General features: G+C 31.8%; 1 protein-coding gene across 14 annotated transcripts in view; it reads right to left on the reverse strand.

The window, feature by feature from the left end:
* Positions 1-1,809: 1,809 nt before the first annotated feature.
* LOC127723588 (uncharacterized) overlaps positions 1,810-19,939 on the reverse strand; it is a 60,756-nt gene continuing 42,626 nt past the window's right edge. The window contains exons 1-10 of one of the 14 annotated variants that reach the window (XM_052230268.1): positions 18,539-18,933; positions 16,869-16,916; positions 15,208-15,323; positions 9,952-10,133; positions 8,953-8,980; positions 7,590-7,814; positions 7,343-7,463; positions 5,774-5,836; positions 4,353-4,913; positions 1,810-2,760 (exon numbers count right to left, since the gene is read on the reverse strand). In XM_052230268.1, the coding sequence (XP_052086228.1) occupies positions 2,747-2,760; positions 4,353-4,913; positions 5,774-5,836; positions 7,343-7,463; positions 7,590-7,814; positions 8,953-8,980; positions 9,952-10,133; positions 15,208-15,323; positions 16,869-16,916; positions 18,539-18,575 (1,395 nt within the window). In that variant the 5' untranslated portion in view covers positions 18,576-18,933 and the 3' untranslated portion in view covers positions 1,810-2,746. Of the gene's footprint in view, positions 2,761-4,352; positions 4,914-5,773; positions 5,837-7,342; positions 7,815-8,952; positions 8,981-9,951; positions 10,134-15,207; positions 15,324-16,868; positions 16,917-18,350; positions 18,498-18,538; positions 18,934-19,939 lie in introns of those variants that run through there. The other 13 variants (XM_052230273.1, XM_052230272.1, XM_052230269.1 and 10 more) reach the window with 13 other exon arrangements.

Here is a 19,939-nt window from a genome sequence, read left to right on the forward strand (position 1 = left end):
GTGAGGAATATTGCACAATGATAATTTTTTAGAAATTAATTTCACAGGTTTCTAGGTAGATTCCCACTAACTTTTTTTGATTTTTGATAAAAACAAGAATGAAATTAATTGTTTTTGTGTTTCTTTTTAATAGATGTAGCCGCATAATTTCACAACACTATACCAAATATTGTATTTTCTCAAAAATCCAGACTTTCTCCGCTGTTACCATGGTAACCAACCAATATATATATCGGTTGGCATATATTTGACTAAATTTACCAGCGTATTGTTTATTGATAATTTGTATAGCATTCAAGATTTTTATTTCAGTTTGACTACCACATGTCAAGATAAGATTCATTTAACATCTTACTGATGAAGGATGTTAGTTATGCGAAATATCTAACATTTGTTCATGATTTAATCATTTTGTGGTGATGTTGTACCCTTTTAGACTTCTTATATATTATATTTTGTAGTGTACTGTATCATAATTTTATGATCCATCGCCCCGTAAGATTTATCGGTGGCTATTATTCAGTCATTTTACACACACACACACACACACCTATATATATATATATATATATATATGAATTAAATCTTGATTTGTATTGGCCGTTCTTCATTTCAACAGTTTTTTAAAGGTCTTCATAAACAGTCTAAGAGCTTAAATCGTACCAGGTGGCCGAGCGGTTGAATGACTTAATCTACTGTATCAATAGCCTGTCAATATCATGAACATTGCGGTTGTGAGTTTAAACCCTACATGTGACATTAACCGAGGACGAAGGTCTTATTTATATATAACATATGTAAATGAAATCTTGTTGCAGTGAACTTTCTGTGTATTTTACTTTTTTTGCAAGTTTCAAAACATTGACAGTCAATATGCTGGCAGTCAGCAGGGTTTAAGAACATCAGTTGCTCGACCTGTTAGTCAAATGCGTTTTGTTAAAATATACTTTTTCAATTTTTTGGTCTTTGGGAAACTGCTGTTTGTGCTGTATTTAGACCCCTCTACAACGAAATTTGTTTTAAATGCACACGTATAAAAGTTGCGGTTTATATCCAACGCAATCATAGGTTTGAACGTTGTTTTTAATTTAGACTTGTTTATATTTTTTCATTTGGACTTGTATTATATTTTCCCTCCGGTTTATATAATCCGTTCATCCTATCTCGACTCTTTCAAATTCAAGAGTCTATCCTAAATGGAGGTATATCATATGGCCTTCCAAATACCGTTTTTATTCCTAACATTACTGAAGAGACATTCATTGTCGAAATCTGGATATGGTGTACTAGTTTTTGCACCTCATGTTTGCTGTATCACATCTTTGCCGCAAATGTATTGTTTTCTGTTGGTATTGAATTAATATTAAGATCCATTTTGTTACATCATGTGATCAATTTATTTGGCAATCGTCAATGGCAGTCAATAGGGTTTACGAACATCAGTTGTTCGACCTGTTAGGTGTTTTTTCACGTTTTTGGTCTTTTGGCAAATGTTGTTTGTGCTCTATTTAGACCCCTCTACAACAAAATTTTGATTTACATGTACACGTATAAAAATTGCAGTTTTTATCCAACGCAATCATAGGTTTGAACGTTGTTTTCAATTTAAACTTGTGTATATATACAGCCTAGGTGGTCGAGTGGTCTAGCGCGTCGGGCATAGTGCAAGGCGAGTTGGTGCCACGATATCTCAGTAGCATGAGTTCGAATCCCGGCCAGGGAAGAACAACAATTTACAGATCTAACATTGTTGGGGTGATATTAAGACGAATAACATATATATATTTATAAATAGTAATAAAGCATCCATATACTGGTTTACCATTTTAATTTCATGATCATAATAACAATGAAAAAAGAATAATAATCGGAAATTTGTAACTATTTTAACAAGTAACACATGACTTTTAGGAGGTTTGGAAGACAATTGCACATTAAAATTGTGTATAGAGTATCTTACATTTCCCATGATATGAAAAATCAAGAAACAGTTTGTACAAAAAATTAAAAAAATTTTAAAAGATATGTGAATTATGCATGGACAATTACATTGGAATTAAAAAACAAGTATTTGGAATTTACATATACAGAAATAAGACAATATAACACAACATTCCATCACAAATAAATAAAAAAAGATATTTTAAATAGCAAACATGTACCCTTAAAAGGACCCGTATTTAATTGTTACACAAATCACATGAGTTTTTAGATCTCTCAGTCGTTCTAAAATTTAACAAGTCATTCGCTTTGATATTGACGTATAGCAATTTTCATTCATAATGTTATTCAATTAGTAAACTGGTAACAGAAAAAGTAGATCAGACACAATAGGAACAGTAGTATACATGGGAAAGAATACATTGATTCTGCATAATATACATTGTTAAAATTTATTTAGCAAGTATATACAAAGTACATAAAATACATAAAGTTGATATTTTAATTCCATTTTTTTTTCAATTGAAATGTATCACATGTAATAAAAAACAGATTTTGAGTTAGAAACTATTTAACTTCAAAAAGGGGGGAGGTTATGGTTTTTGTCTGAGTAAGAAATAATGTTGTTTCTTTTTTAAATTTAACACTTATAGGTATCGGAAAAATCTGGATTCAATATTTTTTTTGGTCATCTATTTGAACAGAATATTTTTTTTCAATCAAATTGGGGATCAGAATATTTTTTTTTTAAGAAAAAAACATAACCCCTCTTGAAGTTAAATGGTCGTCCCCTTACTTTAAAATCCTAACCTCCACAACCTCCACAACCTCCACAACCCCCGCATCCTCCCCCACAATCTCCGCCTCATGCTCCACCTTCTGCACCACCATCTGCACCATTATCACCACCTGCACCTTCACCACCACCTGTACAGCAAAAATCTCCACAGCAATCAACTGTACAGCAATGATCTCGACCGTAACTATCACAGCAGCAATCAACTTTACAGCAAACATCTCCACAGCAATAAACTCTACAGCAACGATCTCCACAGCAACCATTTCCACAGCATTCAAATTTTAAGCATACATCTTCATCACAAATATCACCACAACCATCACCGCCACCGTTACTAAAGTTTCCTCTTTCAAAATCCCCAATATCATTTATATCATAGACGAAATTTGTTTTACATGTACACGTATAAAAATTGCGGTTTTTATCCAACGCAATCATAGGTTTGAACGTTGTTTTCAATTTAAACTTGTGTATATATACAGCATAGGTGGTCGAGTGGTCTAGTGCGTCGGGCATAGTGCAAGGCGAGTTGGTGCCACGATATCTCAGTAGCATGAGTTCGAATCCCGGCCAGGGAAGAACAAAAATTTACAGATCTAACATTGTTGGGGTGATATTAAGACGAATTACATATATATATTTATAAATAGTAATAAAGCATCCATATACTGGTATACCCTTTTAATCTCATGATCATAATAACAATGAAAAAAGAATAATACTCGGAAATATGTAACTATTTTAAAAAGTAACACATGACTTTTAGGAAGTTTGGAAGACAATTACACATTAAAATTGTGTATAGAGTATCTTACATTTCCCATGATATGAAAAATCAAGAAACAGTTTGTACAACAAATTAATAAAATGTTAAAAGATATGTGAATTATGCATGGACAATTACATTGGAAATAAAAAACCAAGTATTTGGAATTCACATTCACAAAAATAAGACAATATAACACAACATTCCATCACAAATAAATAAAAAAAGATATTTTAAATAGCAAACATGTACTCTTAAAAGGACCCGTATTTAATTGTTACACAAATCACATGAGTTTTTAGATCTCTCAGTCGCTAAAATTAAACAAGTCATTCGCTTTGATATTGATGTATAGCAATTTTCATGCATAATGTTATTTAATTTGTAAACTGGTAACAGAACAAGTAGATCAGACACAATAGGAACAGTAGTATACATGGGAAAGAATACATTGATTCTGCATAATATATATTGTTAAAATTTATTTCGCAAGTATATACAAAGTACATAAAATACATAAAGTTGATATTTTAATTCAATTTGTTTTCAATTGAAATATATCACATGTAATAAAAAAACAAATGTCGAAGGAGCAACCATTTAACTTCAAAAAGGAGGGGGTTATGGTTTTTGTCTGAGTAAGAAATAATGTTTTTTTTTTTTTAATTTAACACTTATAGGTATCGGAAAAATCTGGATTCAATTTTTTTTGTTGGTCATCTATTTGAACAGAATATTTTTTTTCAATCAAATTGGGGATCAGAATATATGTTTTTTAAGAAAAAACATAACCCTTCTTGACGTTAAATGGTCGTCCCCTTACTATAAAATCCTAACCCCCACAACCTCCACAACCTCCACAACCCCCGCATCCTCCCCCACAATCTCCGCCGCATGCTCCACCATCTGCACCACCATCTGCACCATTATCACCACCTGTACCTTCACCACCACCTGTACAGCAAAAATCTCCACAGCAATCAACTGTACAGCAATGATCTCGACCGTAACTATCACAGCAGCAATCAACTTTACAGCAAACATCTCCACAGCAATAAACTCTACAGCAACGATCTCCACAGCAACCATCTCCACATCCACAGCATTCAAATTTTAGGCAACCATCTTCATCACAAATATCACCACAACTATCACCGCCACCGTTACTAAAGTTTCCTCTTTCAAAATCCCCAATATCATTTATATCATAGCCGTAATTGTTGTTTTTTTTACACAAATCGCCGACAATGCGATCGATGTTTACACTCCCACAGTCACCAAAGTCACGCCAACTTCCCCAGAATCCACCGTAGGGATTTGGTCCCCATCCCCATCCCCAAACCCATCCCATACCTGGCCCATAACCACCAAGACTATAAACTAACGCTCCTGCTCCCAGGATAACACCTAAAGAACATAATAAAACAGCATTATTTGTAAAGACTGTATACATGTACTGTAAATCAACTTATTTTCGCGGATACTTTTTTTCGCGTTTAACGCTTTCTAGTCCTCTTTGCAGCTACTTGATTTAGCGATTTCCTTATCAACTTAATATAGTTTGATAAGGAAAGATCCAAGGTTTACATATTCGCCACGATTTACATTCGCATTATACGTGATTTAGCGATTTCCTAATTTACTTGATGTAGTTTAATAAGGAAAGATCCAAGGTTTGCATATTCGTCACGATTTACGTTCGCATTATTTTTCTATACGCTCGCGAATTTAGATATACCAGTACTTCAGTTTCTTTTGATGGTCAAATTCATTAGAACAACCGAGTTTGTTTTGCACTGTGAAGAATGATAAACAAATGTTTTTTAAGGAAATTTGCGTTCGAATTTTAATGTTTTACAATCTGGTATTGGTAATGCTAGTTTAACAGCAGCGTTTCAATCAAATCTAATGGTTTTTTGTTAGTGTTTTTTGGACAAGTGTTTTTCGGACAAGAAATCGTTATTAACCATATACGTTTAGTACCCAGAAACACTTTAAACCTTTACTTTAAACGTTTTAACATTAACATAAACTAATCAATAATATCAGGATTACAACAATTTTTAATCGAAAAAAGTTAAAAAGGCAGAATACAGTACGAAGTCGAAGATCATTGAGGCGTCAAAATTATTGAAAGGTTGAAGTCATGAATAAAATGAACAACACTTGTGTATTAGTTTCAATAACTATTAGCTATTTCAAGCTATTTCAAGTTAAGCCAAAAAACATCTCACATTATTCATTTTATTTGTTACATATTGCCTTACCACTTTTTATGCCCGAATAGGTTCTTTCGTCTCTAACGTTTATATGTTGACATTCAGGTTGGTCTGAAATTAATTTAGTTTAATTTAAAACTGAAAAACGTTGTTTTGATTACAATAACTACCATGAGAGTGCAAATGCACTGTCAAATTAACTTCAGTAAATATTATATTACATTGAGTTTAAGATCATTTCTTCAAAGGTTTACCTGAAATCTTTATAGATTGTTTTAAGAAAGTTTTTATGTTTTGTAGAATGTTCCCCGACTGCACCGATCGTTCAACGTAACTTTCTGGGAAGTCAAGTGAAAGGTTACATACGCTTTCAATACGCTTGTAACCTGGATGTTCTTTTTGTAATCGATTTAGGGCTTTTGAAGACCGATATACTACTGTTGCCTGTATTTAATACTGTGCGCAAAGTGCTTAATTGTGACAAGATCGCCGTTATATTATGTATTTGTTGTATGGAAAAAGTTGAACAATTGGAAAAACAAATGTTTCTCATAAACAAATAAAACTCGAACTTCACAAAAATTTAGTAAGACGGAACATATTTTTACTCCGAGGATGACAATTTCACCACAAGTCATTTCGATCTGTTAGTCATCGATATACACATTAAGACATTATCTTTTAATCAGCTTCAGTCACTGTTAGTGGTCCTTTGTTCATTTATTTATCATTGTCATTTTGCTTATATTCTTTAGTTACCTATTTTGACATCGGAAAAGGACTTCTTTAAAACTGAGTCATACTGTGCGTATTGATGTGTGTTTCTTTATTCTTCATTGGCTAGAGGTATAGGGGGAGGGTTGACATCTCCCAAGACATGTATAACCCCGCTGCATATTTGTACCTATCCCAAGTCAGAAGCCTCTGGCCTTTTTCAGTACACATATTTTTTAAGGGGCCAGCTGAGGCCCATCACAGAGTACGGGGTTTATACACTGCGTTGAAGACCCATTGGTGGCCTTCGGCTGTTATCTGCTCCTTAATCGGGCTGGATTCTGTTTGACATATTCCTCATTTTTATTCTCAATTTTACATAAAAAAAACAAATTTTTCGTTTCGTACTTACTGGTTAATAATTTAGTAGGCCAGACGTGGGTGTCGAGCTTTACATTAGACCAACATGAGAAGATGGCATCACAACAGTATAAATGCCAATTCAATAACAAATAGTAACACAAAAATTATCCAAATGCAACGAAAAAGGTTACAAACAGAAACATGCAAAATCTGAGGCATTCGTGATGTAACGTACAAGGTCCTTGAGAATCTACTCTTTATTGATTATTATAATTGGTATGTCGTCATTAAAATCTGAAGACTGTACCAAGTCAGGAATATGACTTGCTATAAGAAAACGAATACATGCATTCATTTGCGCCATCATGAATACATTAGGTTCATTATGTTCCTTATGTCTTCACCATTGTCTTGTGTATGTGTCATGTAAATTTTCTATACATGTATTTTTAAAAATTTTATTACGAGGACGGTCTTTAATTTTTTTTTAAATAATTCTTTTTTCAGTTAAATGTTACGTATTAAGTTATTCATACTTACATCGTACAACGTTAACTGATGGGTATAAGTTAACCTGGTCACTATTGCTGGAATCATGAGCATTCTCTGGTGGTTTAATCTGGTTGCCATTGCTTATATGGTGAGTATTCTCTGGTGTAACCTGATTACCATTGCTTATATGGTGAGTATTCTCTGGTGTAACCTGATTACCATTGCTTATATGGTGAGTATTCTCTGGTGTAGCCTGATTACCATTGCTTATATGGTGACTATTCTCGGGTGTAACCTGATTACAATTGCTTATATGGTGAGTATTATCTGGTGTAACCTGATTACCATTGCTTGAATGGTGAGCATTCTCTGGTATCACCTGATTACCATTGCTTATATGGTTAGTATTCTCTGGTATAACCTGATTACCATTGCTTAAATGTTGATGATGCTCTGGTGTTACCCGATGTTCATTGATTGAATGGTGGGGATGCTCTGGTCTTGAAGGAGGAGAAGGCAGCTACAACAATTCAAGGTCAAAGTAAAAGGTGAAAGGGCATTTTTCAACTATATATATCATATAAATAAACTCATCATAGATGTATTTTCCTTAATGTGCCGTAACTTTAAATTTTAATTTAATGTGAAATTGAAAAATGTTTTCAAAACAGGAAGAACGTCAACACCAACTTTACTATATATATGCCTATATTGAGACAGCTCATTTTGTCATCTAATTATGTACAGATTTAAACATATCTTTGTTGTGATATATATACTTTCACCAGTCGCTACTATTCTTTATTTCTGGAGTAAAGGGTCTATAAAAATCATAAATTTGTTATTGTTTGATTGACATATAGATTTCAAAGTTTGGAATTCGTCAATGCGGCATTTATGAACTGATGATCTGCTAAATCACTGTCTAAATCGATTAAGAGGAAACAATTTCAGGCTACAAACTAAATCTGAGGGAAACACATCAAATATAAGCGGAAAACAACGAAAGCACAGAAACACTGAAAACCAAACGATAATGCAACACACACAGAAACGACGAAAACCAAACGATAATGTAACACACACAGAAACGACGAAAACCAAACGATAATGTAACAAAAACCAAACGATAATGCAACACACACAGAAACGACGAAAACCAAACGATAATGCAACAAAAACCAAACGATAATGCAGCACACACAGAAACGACGAAAACCAAACGATAATGCAACAAAAACCAAACGATAATGCAACACACACAGAAACGAACTATAAGACAACAATCGCTATTTTCTGACTTAGCACAGGACATTTTAAGAAAAATGGTGGGTTGAGCCTGGTTTTGTGGCTAGCCAATCCTCGCGCTTTTGAAAAAAATAAAATAGAACTAATATGAATGCTTGTACGCTAGTGCGTGAATTTACCTAATATTAAACTTAGTGACTGAATTTTGTTTTACACGACCTGTGATACAAGCATTTAGGTAAAATTAGTCAATTAGAAGACTTATAATAAGATTACTTTTATAAAAGAGTTGTAAAATTGTGTTGAATTGGAAAGTCTGTGGAAAGGTATATACTATGAACAAATGAAATTAAGTGCTAGGGGCACAGTTCTTCGCTCTAAATTTCAATTGTGCATTTTATTGTACCTACCGTTGGTTTAATAGCCTCAAGCCATGCCCTGTAAATAATAATCAATAAAAATAAATAGTATATAATACTGTGTAATATAGTACTTGTTTATAATGTAACACTCTCAAATGTGTCGACTCCATAAACGTGTCCGCCCCACCGAAACATGTTCTTGACATCACTTACTCCACATGTGTTCGATTCCACTACCCAAAACGTGTTCAATTTTACTTCCAAAACATGTCTTTTTTTCCAGCTCAAACGTGTCCGATTTGTACTTCGCCCAAACGTGACCAATATAAGATATAGGTACATGTATGTCTCAAAACGTTAAGCGCTAACATGTCTTCTTTGACGTCAACTATAGCACAAGGGAATCAATGGGGAACATTATAATTTCGTAAATAAAGTCCAAAGACAAGAGAAATCAGTGCTTATGTATTATAATGAGTCCATGCATTGTGAATTGTATCTTTTGGACTTCTTTGTAATTTAGAAATACATTTTAGTATAAAATTTGATTGAAAACGGTGAAAATAAGTTTGACATCTAATGCCTCTTTAAATCAATAGCTATTACTTGCATAAAAAGAGAGATTCAGTATTTGCTTTTACAATATAGATAAAATTAAAATATAAATTACACAATATAAGAAATTATTTTAAATTACGGAATATATCGCCCTTATGCACAGCTTTGATTCCTTGCCCGGTTATGGCAACTATGTCTTGTTCCTTTTGGTAACTAGCTTTCAAATAAGTTGGCCTCGACATCACTGAAGAGACATGTCAAAATGCGCATATTCGGCAGAAAAATTGATACCGTTAATTTCCCCGTAAATCACGTACATTATTGCATTTCGGTGTTGATTTTATATAATAAAGTTCCTCTCGTAAAATTTTTAGTTATGTACTAATAATAGTAGTCAGAGTGACAAACTGTTAGAGGATATCCACGAACACAGATTTTAAAAGAGTTTAAAACTGATCCAATTGTATCATAAGTGTTGTAATTACGTACTGCATGTCTCCTTCATACGTTGGGAATAACATCCAGTTCATTTTAAGATTTCTTCTTTTAGTGTTCTTTTTGAAGATATCAGGAACACCCATTAAATGTATGACATGTCTGCCTTTTGGAAGCTTTGGAAAACCAACTGTATGGAGGCACATTGGTCCAACTGCAATGAAATTTGCTACCATCTGAAAAAAAGATAATATAGTTTATTTTTAAATAATTCATAGATATAGCGATTTTTCCAAAAAAAAAATTACACATTCGCGGTTTTAGAAAAAACTACATTACAGATATATTTATCGGATTTCAGATGAGAGTTCGTAATTTTGCCATGTTCAACCAGCTACATTATATTTTTTGAATTGATAAAAATCTAGCAATATTTCGGAATTTACAGTATAAGGTCGATACCAATGCTTGAGGACGGTTAGTCTTCGATGGTAACATCAGCATAGCCAGCGTTTTGGTAGTAATTTGATTTTAAATTATATGCCTTAAAAAGTTTCTAAAATACTCCGTTTATAAATTTTGAAATGTTGAAAAAAAAGTCAGGTTCAACTCCCTCAGGCTCTGAATCTACTGGACAAAATGTAACCAGACTTAACCACAATCATCATTTGGGTATCGAATTAAAAAATGTTCTTAAAATAGAACACAGAGGTAAATATAAGTTTTGTCTATTATCTTGAAGACTAGTGATTAGAAAACTGATCAACCAGACAAGATCTACCAATAAGGTTTTGTTGTTGAAATCGTCTAATGAACCTTGGAGTTGAATATTGGCAAGACTAGAACAAACTATTCCAGTATTAACAAGGAAAGAAAATAATTTGAACATGTTTGCCATATCTTATAATTAGTTTCTTTAAAGACCTGACTTGACCTATAAAACTTACCAGGTGGTAAGCAATAAAACTTGGGATGGGAGGAACTTGTTGTTATCAACATCCTATTTATAAATATACACATCATCTGTTTGTTATAATAACACATGGCTGTATCTGAATGATAAATTTTATGTATTTTTGTAACAGAAGTGTACATTTGTAAGTATAATTAAAATTCCACTGAATGATGAATATTAAAATGTATGAACAACTTACAGTAAACACCTAAATCATAGTTAAAAAATAGAAATACAAAAAAATACAGAAACTATTACACAGTATTAAATTTCTTGTGCTGTGATTATTTCTAATAAATTACAAAAACAAATGTCTTGAAAACTGCAGAAATGAATTTTATTTGAAATATCACATTTAAACACTTTTCTTTTTGAGTAAATACTTTGCATAAATCTTGACCAAATATTGTCTCTAAATTTGTATGTAGTTCTTTGGTATTTCTTCTTCCCTTTTTTTACTCCTTGGCATCCTGTGATTTTGTTTAATTGACACTGAAGTAAAGTCTCTATCAACATTTTCATTCCAGTGAAGTACACTAAGGTTGGCTCGGGCATTGTATTGGCTATCACCGAACGCAATTCTTTTGTTTTGATAAATATTTGTTACATTGTTAAAACTTTCAACACAAAATGTATCCCTTCCAAGAACATAATCTTTTGCATATTTGTATACAGTTGCATTAAGTATAACACTTAAAAGAATTTTTTCAGCAACTGGAGAGGTTATTACAATTCGTGACGGTTCATATTTGGCATCAACCTTACACCGGGCACTTTCATGGCAGTCAGTGCGAATATTCTTATAGTGATCAAGGATATTTAATAAACTCTTCTGAGGTTTCTTTTAAACTTGGTTGCAGTTCTGGATAGCCCAATGCATGTGGGTAGCCACAGGTTCAACCTTGTCCGATAACTGGAATGACCATGTTTTTCACTCAGAAGATTTAGATCCAGTTGACACCTTCTTTAATGCTGATTTTACAGACTTAACACAATGCCAAACATCGGTCTGATTGATTGCTTCTGTATTTTCCCTTACATATTTGTTTATTGACAAATTCCTGTCATGGCAATGAACATTCACTGTTACATCGTTTCATGTAAATAGTTGAAGATCTTCTCTGTTCTAAGTCTTTCATGTCTTTGAGATGCAGGGTCCATTGTTTTCGTAACATCTTCACAACAAATAAATTTATGTGTTTTTTCTCCAATGCAGACAACACTTGTATCTTTTGCATTCTTACGCCTGCCGTGTCTTACATCTGACATAATGTCTATCTTGCTATCAAGTTCTTCACAAGATGCTATCTCTTGTAAAAGTGCTATGTCAGTTGAATATTTATACTCCTCTTGTATGTACAATTTTCATCATTTATAACCCCTATTCCTGCTCCTTGTGCAAATCTCTTGTAGACTGCAGACAATATTCCACTACATGTAATCCCATGATTCACTGTACTGTTCACTACGTATTTGTTGGGAAATAAGGAGAGGAGGACCAAGAAAATACATGAGGTGTCTCTATATCGTTACATTTTAGGCTTGTTTTGCAAACATGTCATTTTTTCAACATATTTTTAGGTTTAAGTTTTTCTTTACAACATCTTGCATGCCAATCAACAACCGATATAAGCTTCTTAAACATGTTAAATGAATCTTCTGCAGTCAGAAAATTATGTTGGTTTGTGTCTACTTTCTTTGATCTGATATATGTGGATGGACAGGGTTCCTCTTGAAACTCTTTTGACGGGGTGTTACTGGTATCATTCTCTTCATTCCATTTTTGCAGTAAGGCTTCAGTAACCTGCAGGTTTTTTGGTTTTTTTTAGTCAATTCTGGTCTAATTGAAGCAAATTTTCCAAAAATTTCATCCTTCTTTTCCTCAGTACCTGACTCTTTAATCCGAAAACACGGAGTTCTTTTTCTATTTTTTTTTCTCTCACTTTCTGACATTATCAACAAAGATCATTTACAACAATCATGACAATTACTATACGAAATGCTATAAGAAAGACTGATGGTTTTTTTTTATCTGAAATATGGATCAATCTATTTAATTAAAGAAAGGTATATAAGTACTCAAGTCAAATATATATGTAATATATTTTGTTAATTATTTTTGATAAATTTAGGAGATAAACCTTTATGAGCTTTGAAAAAAAAAAAATATGATAAAGAATTTTGCTGTTTTGTTTTTAATATTAATCTTTATCATTCTTGAAAAAATTTCTCACACCCTATACTTATGTATCAGCTACAGTTTAAGTACTTGCAGATGTGTCCATTCCCGCCAAATATCAATGTTATGCAAACAACATATGTAAAATATCACTGTCATATGGCATTTTTTAGGTCTTACTAAAGATTTGTTTGCCACAAATATATTTGATTTTTTTTTAATTGTTGATTATTATTTTACCAAAAAGAATGTATATCAACATTTCCAAGTACTTTTATTAAATCTGTTCAAATCGAAATCCTCATTGTGCCTTGGGTTGCAGATTACAAATTCTAGATTTTGGAAGTTCATTTTCATCTTATAAAACATGGAGGAAAACAATGAATGTAGTAATGTCACTTCTGTGTTATCACTTGAAGTTACACAAGAGCAGAGAGATGTAATGTATCACTTTTTTGCTCATAATGATTGAGATTTTAAAGAGGCTAATTCTGACAAGAATAAGATGAACAATTCTGAAAGTAATGAACAGTCATTCAGAAAATTATCACATTGCACAGGACCAAGAGTCACCTGAATGTCCATATTGTTTATGTCGACCATGTATAACAGATGAACAAAATAGACAATTGTGGTGGGAAAATGAAAATTGTGCACTTCATGAAAGAAATTCTTTCTTAAGAAAAGATAAATTAAAACAATTTTGGACACACATTTTTCATAGAGGGATGAGGAATGACCCAAGATATTTAAGGAGAAAGAGAGACACACTTAAACGCGACAGACCAAGGAGAAAATATACGTATCACAGGAGAGATTTAATACCAAAATGTGTCCTGGAATAGGTTAGGAAATGGTTCCCAAATCCTTCATGTCAAGAATATATGGGTCACAAATGGGATAAGTGTTGTGATTATTACATATCTTCCCTATTCTAGTATACAATGGACGTTTTTACCAAATCTTAATGATTTTCAATAAAAGTAAATTACCCAATTTCATATTAATAATATTAACCTGGACAAGTAATTATGAATCAATGAAATTTTTAAAAGTCATTACTATGAAATGGAATAAAGATTAGATTAAAGCTGTACACATGCAAGGTAAGAATTTTTCACTTATCAGCACGTGCGTGTGGTATTTATGTAAACAAAAACAGAAAACAGCTGATGCAAGCTCCGCCTTATCTGTCACTCTGGGAAATTCAAATTTTGAAAATATGACCATTTGAGTTTTTAAACAGTCAATATTCCTTAAAGTTATGGATTTTTTTCAACATAAGTTTGTCAAAATGCAGATAATTTTTGTCAAAATGCAGATAACTTATGTTCCTACTTGGTTGACCATTCCTAAAGGAAACAAAAAATTATTAGTTGAGATATCTGAAAAAATATTCCTTACACTTCAAACCTGCAAAAAATAACATAAGAAGCCATAATATTTCTCATTGGATTCTATTTATACCCCCTGTCTGGTCTTTAAGATAGGGTCCAATTCACATATGATGCATAGAAAGCTTTCAAATAGATCAGTCGATTATATAAAACAGAAATGCTTTACCAAATTATTTCGTTTCATTTTATGTCACTGTGTTATCTGTTTTACTTATTGCTGTATATTTATATATTACAAAAAGCTCGATATGATTAAAAATGACATTGTTTATAAAGTGGCTACTGAACAGTGCTTTGTCTAAATGTTTTGTATGTATATGTTGACAGATAAATAAGGAGAGACAGGGTATTCTTCCCGTTTAACATATACAGTATAATGGATCCCTTAGGTTTTCAGTTTATTCCTGCTTAACTTTTAATGTAAAAAGGTATACTCATAGATTTAAAATTGACATGTACATATATAGATTTTAGAAACCTGTTGATCAGTGGTTGTCGTTTGTCAATGTGTAATAATAATGGTAAAATTTTACATATTATGACTTGTATCGAGAGTTGTCAAATTGACTCTCATACCACATGTTCTTACGACTATCTAAAATCTATCCCCTCTATTGAAAATGTACAAAAGTGTCCGTTCAGAATCTAAATTTATGAGTATAAATAAGTTTTACAATTGCGTTATACATTTTTGTCATAAGTTTGAATACATATACACAACTGTATGTGGTGTTCCATAATTGGAAAATGATATCAATACAATAGTTGAAAAAGATTACCTTTAGCCTTATACCACCCTTGTGGTGCCCATCGTCGTTTCCATGGTACCATAAAAGACTGCTGTCAGCATACAATTCAAAATAACGATCTTTCCATCCGTTGTAAAAAAATCCTCCTGTATAATACCAAAATATATAGAAAAGACGGTTGTCCACATACACGAATTGAAAACGCTTTCTTTAACATGTCTGCGCCATGTTTTTGTTATATTGTGAAACAACGTTTGAATATAAAATTTTGATATATTTCGTCAGTTACGGAACTGTTATTTAAGATGCATAAAAACAAAGGAAAAAAAGCATTACGATTTATTTTCATTTCAATAATATGAAATATATTATGCATATGTTTGCATTAGTTATGCTTATCTAATTTTGTAACCCTCTTAAAATAAAGTATTGAAAATAGGGAATGCTCAACATTGCGCTGATAAAATGGTGGGATGCATACATACCGATTCACGTACTTATAACAAAACAGTAATGCAATATTCATGAAATAATAATAAAAAAAAAAAAAAAAAAAAAAAAACAACCACCGTTTAAAAAAGAAAACAACAAAATTGGAGGGCTAGGGGTATGGGTGATTTTAGATGCTCCGTGAAGGTCAACAGATAGTGACAATCATAATAATCTGAAAACGAAATGTGAAATTAAAGTGAAAAACAAATTTCAGGACAAAGGATAAACAAGAATTCTATTGGTAGATATTAAACAGACAATCTAAAACAAGATCGTCACAAAACAACACCGGAAACATAAACAAAACCAAGAGGAACCCCTTTAAATCAAAACTATGATCCATCGCCGATACTTTGAATAGATATCTTTTAGTCAAATGTATATATGTAATCTAAAATGTATGTAGATGGATGTAAATGTGGAGCAAACACTGCTGACCTTTTCGATGAGCTCATCCCTATTTTTATATGAAGTTTTGTATTAAATATTTTGTTTCTTTGTACTGTTTACATTAATTGATTTGAGCGTCACTGACGAGTCTTTAGTTGACATAACGCAAGTCTGGCTCTCATTTAAGACTTTTTATCTATGATGAGTTTATTATGAACTTAAATTTGTAATGATGTCCCTTTGGTTGAATGTTTTTTAATTGCTCCTTGGTTTCATTTTACTATTTTGTTATCATCATGTATTGTTTTAATTCATAGTTTACAATTATACGTTTTTGATCTACTCAAAATTACACAAGAAAATGAAGTTAAATGTTCGACCAATAATTTTCTCAGTATGACTTATTGAGTTTCAATTGAATAGCGTTATTTTAATTCACTAGACATCAATCTCCAAGAAAATGTGTTTAGTGTTTTAAAGACTCATTTTAGCCTTAATGTCCTGAATTTTTCAAAGTCTTCTTGTTACTAGATGAATACCTTATGGTTGTTGTTCAAAATATTTACTTTCAGGAAAGAAAACATTTTGAGGAATGAGACGTCATAATGCAGTATTTTGACGTCATTTCACGTGCACAGTAGTTGATTTTCTCAATTTTAACAATTTTTTACTCAATTGTGGACGGCTAAAATGTAACCCAATGGTATGATATTTAATTGTATTATGAATTTTCAATGCCATTGTTCAACGGTTTGTAAACAATGTCAGTTCGCGCTACATTAACTTCTTATTTAAAATGTTTAACATACGCTCATAAATAGTGAGGTAACCAGTCTTCACTACTCGACTTGTTGGCTCTATAAAGAAAAGATATAAAATTAAAGGTTAGCAATTTTCGTATCTTATTTGCACCATTTACCACCCATCATCTCTTTTCCTTGAATATCATTGAACGAAACTCACCACAGAATTTGTACTTACATGAGCAATAGTGGAGAAGGTACCCTTCTGGGCGACATGAGCCCACCCGCGGTTTTTGGTGGGGTTTATGTTGGTCAGTGTGGTGTTGTCTATATCGTGTTTTGAAGACTTTTGTTTTGTCATTTCGTCTTCGTGTCTCGTTTTTGTCATGGCGTTGTTAGTTTGCCTTCGATTTGTGAGATGAAAAATCTCTTTGGTGTCTTTCGCTTTTCTTTAATTTGTGTGATAACGACGGCGTAAACATCTGTTCTCCGATTTTCTATTGGCATTTTTGGATAGTTGTTTATTATTATTGTTTTTCTTTTGCGACTTGACTTGACTTGTCCTCTCTTTTATATTCATGGTGACAATTCAACATACGGCATTTTAACCTTATTATCTAATTTTCTGTCCTTTACCAAAATACCCTCATTTTCCAGTGGCAATCCTAATTTCCCGTCCTGTATTTGGATTGACTCCTTTTAAAGGACCTACATATGGTATGTATTGCCAATTTGTTAATTTTTGCTCATCCTGAACATGTTTTTACCGTAATAAAATTTGATTGTTTACATAATGTTAAAGCTACAATATCAATTAGAAAAATCAGCTTTCACGTCAGTGTTCTCTTTTGAGTCGGTGTTTTTGTTTAACAAAATATAATATATTCGTTTCTATAAAGTAATTCGTATCAGGAAAATTCCACCAATCATTTTACTTTGTCTTGAAGTTAGTCAAGAGAATAACACGTGTTAAATGTAACGCAGGCATTTTTTTATAAACAATCTTAACTCTTTTCTATGGAGTACACGTTGTCCATTTTATACCTTTTGATCCTTTAATGATGTTTTCCATTACCCCCACCTCCCTGTTCAGAAGTTGAATGTACAATCGAATGACACAGATGTGCATACAAATGTATAAAGCATCTAATATGTAGCGACACATAGATGTAACAGGATTATATTTCCAACAATTTTTTTTTCACCGATCATCAACGATTAATCAAATGCACAATATAACATTTTGTTTTGTATTTAAGGTTTACTTATCATTCTGTAAAATCCTAACATAAAACGACGTTTATTAAATATATTTTTTACATAAGTATTAAAGTATCTTGTACATATTGAAAAAACAACAACAAAACACGAGCATGATCCACACAACGGACGCAAAGTACCTATTTAAATTGCAACCAAATCGGAAAAAAGTTTGAATGTCACATGAATCACAAAACGCGAATGTACCACAAAATGACGAGTAGATTATTTTCGAATATATATGTTTAAATATATATATATATTTATTTATTAAAAGTATTTGTATACTCTGTAGTTCGCTTCCGGGTGCGGTATACTCTTGCTGTGTTCAAAACCCATTGATAGCCTTCGGCTGTGTATTTTACTCTTTGGTTGGGTTGTTGTCCTTTGATACATTCCCCATTTCAATTTTCTATTTTATCGGAAAGTAGTCCGACTTTTTGTTTTAGATATCTAATAGTTAATATGAAATTTACCTTTAATACGTATTGGAGTTGGATCACAACACTCCATGGCTTGTGTATAGATTCAAGTGTAGCAAACGATCGTTAAAAATAAATTGTAAACAACTATTAGGAAGAACATTTAAAATAAAATGCGTATTAAGTAAGGGCACAAGTACTTAAACACTAAATAAGATACGATCACGTGTTCGTGGAAAAACTTTTAACAAAAGAATTGGAACTCCTAGGGGAATTAAAAGTCCATAAAAACTGACAAAAACAAACATTTTCAACGGAACGAGTGAAAAAACAACTGTTAAATGTTTGATTAAGTAGAGGCATTTTCCAATGAAAATGAAACTATAAAATGTTAAAATAAGATCGCAGAAAAAGTGAATGAACGAATTAAATACACGAGATGAATTAAACATGGTCGAGTTGAGATAGGGAATACTATCGAATAGAGGAAGTATACATTTATAGTAAACAATAATCATGGCGTACATTTAAAATAAAGTGCGTATTAAAAAATACATAAGTATTTCAAACAGACGTGTTAGTTAAAATATATATTTAAAAATATAAAAACACCTGATGGAGTAGAAATATAGAATACTATCGAATTTCAGAAGTGTATACAATTATAGTAAATAAATAATAAGGACATAAATTTAAAAGAAAATGCGTATCAATTAAGACACAAGTATTTCTATACAAAGTATGATACGATGACATGTTAGTAAAATTAAATATTTCAAAATATTAAAATTGGATTATAAAACCAAAATAATGAAAAGATAACAAACTATGTGACGGAATTTTAACATGGTTGAGAAGAGATAGGTGTAATTGAATTAAAAAGAATTTGAACGAATTAAATGTTAACTAATCAACATGACATGACTGTAACACACGGGTTAAGATGGTGAAAACTATTGAATATAAGAAGTGTTCACAATTATTGTAAACAGAAATCATTTAATACATATAAAATAAAGTGCGTATCAAATAAGAAACAAGTATTTAAAAACAAACTATGATACGAGGACGTATTAGTTAAAATAGACATTTCAAAATATTAAATTCGATAATAAAACAATTTACGTAAAGATAACTAATCAAAATGACAGAATTTTAACATGGTCGAGTATAAGGAGTTTACAAAATTATGATACACAACAAACATGAACTACATCAGAATAAAGTGCGTATCAATTTAGCAAAAATATTTGAAAATCAAAGATGATACGATGCCGTATTAGTTAAAATGATATAACAACTTATTGAAAATAAAAAAAAAAACCAATATAAAACATATTTCAAATACACTTCTGTATGTTTCCTTCGCTAATACATGTAATATTTCACTCATTAACAGATATATTAGGCTCGCGCGTTATATTTAAATTTTTTTAATTACTCTTAATTAGAAAA

The sequence above is a fragment of the Mytilus californianus genome, unplaced genomic scaffold (assembly GCF_021869535.1).
Source record: "Mytilus californianus isolate M0D057914Y unplaced genomic scaffold, xbMytCali1.0.p SCAF_13, whole genome shotgun sequence".
NCBI classification, from domain to species: domain Eukaryota; kingdom Metazoa; phylum Mollusca; class Bivalvia; order Mytilida; family Mytilidae; genus Mytilus; species Mytilus californianus.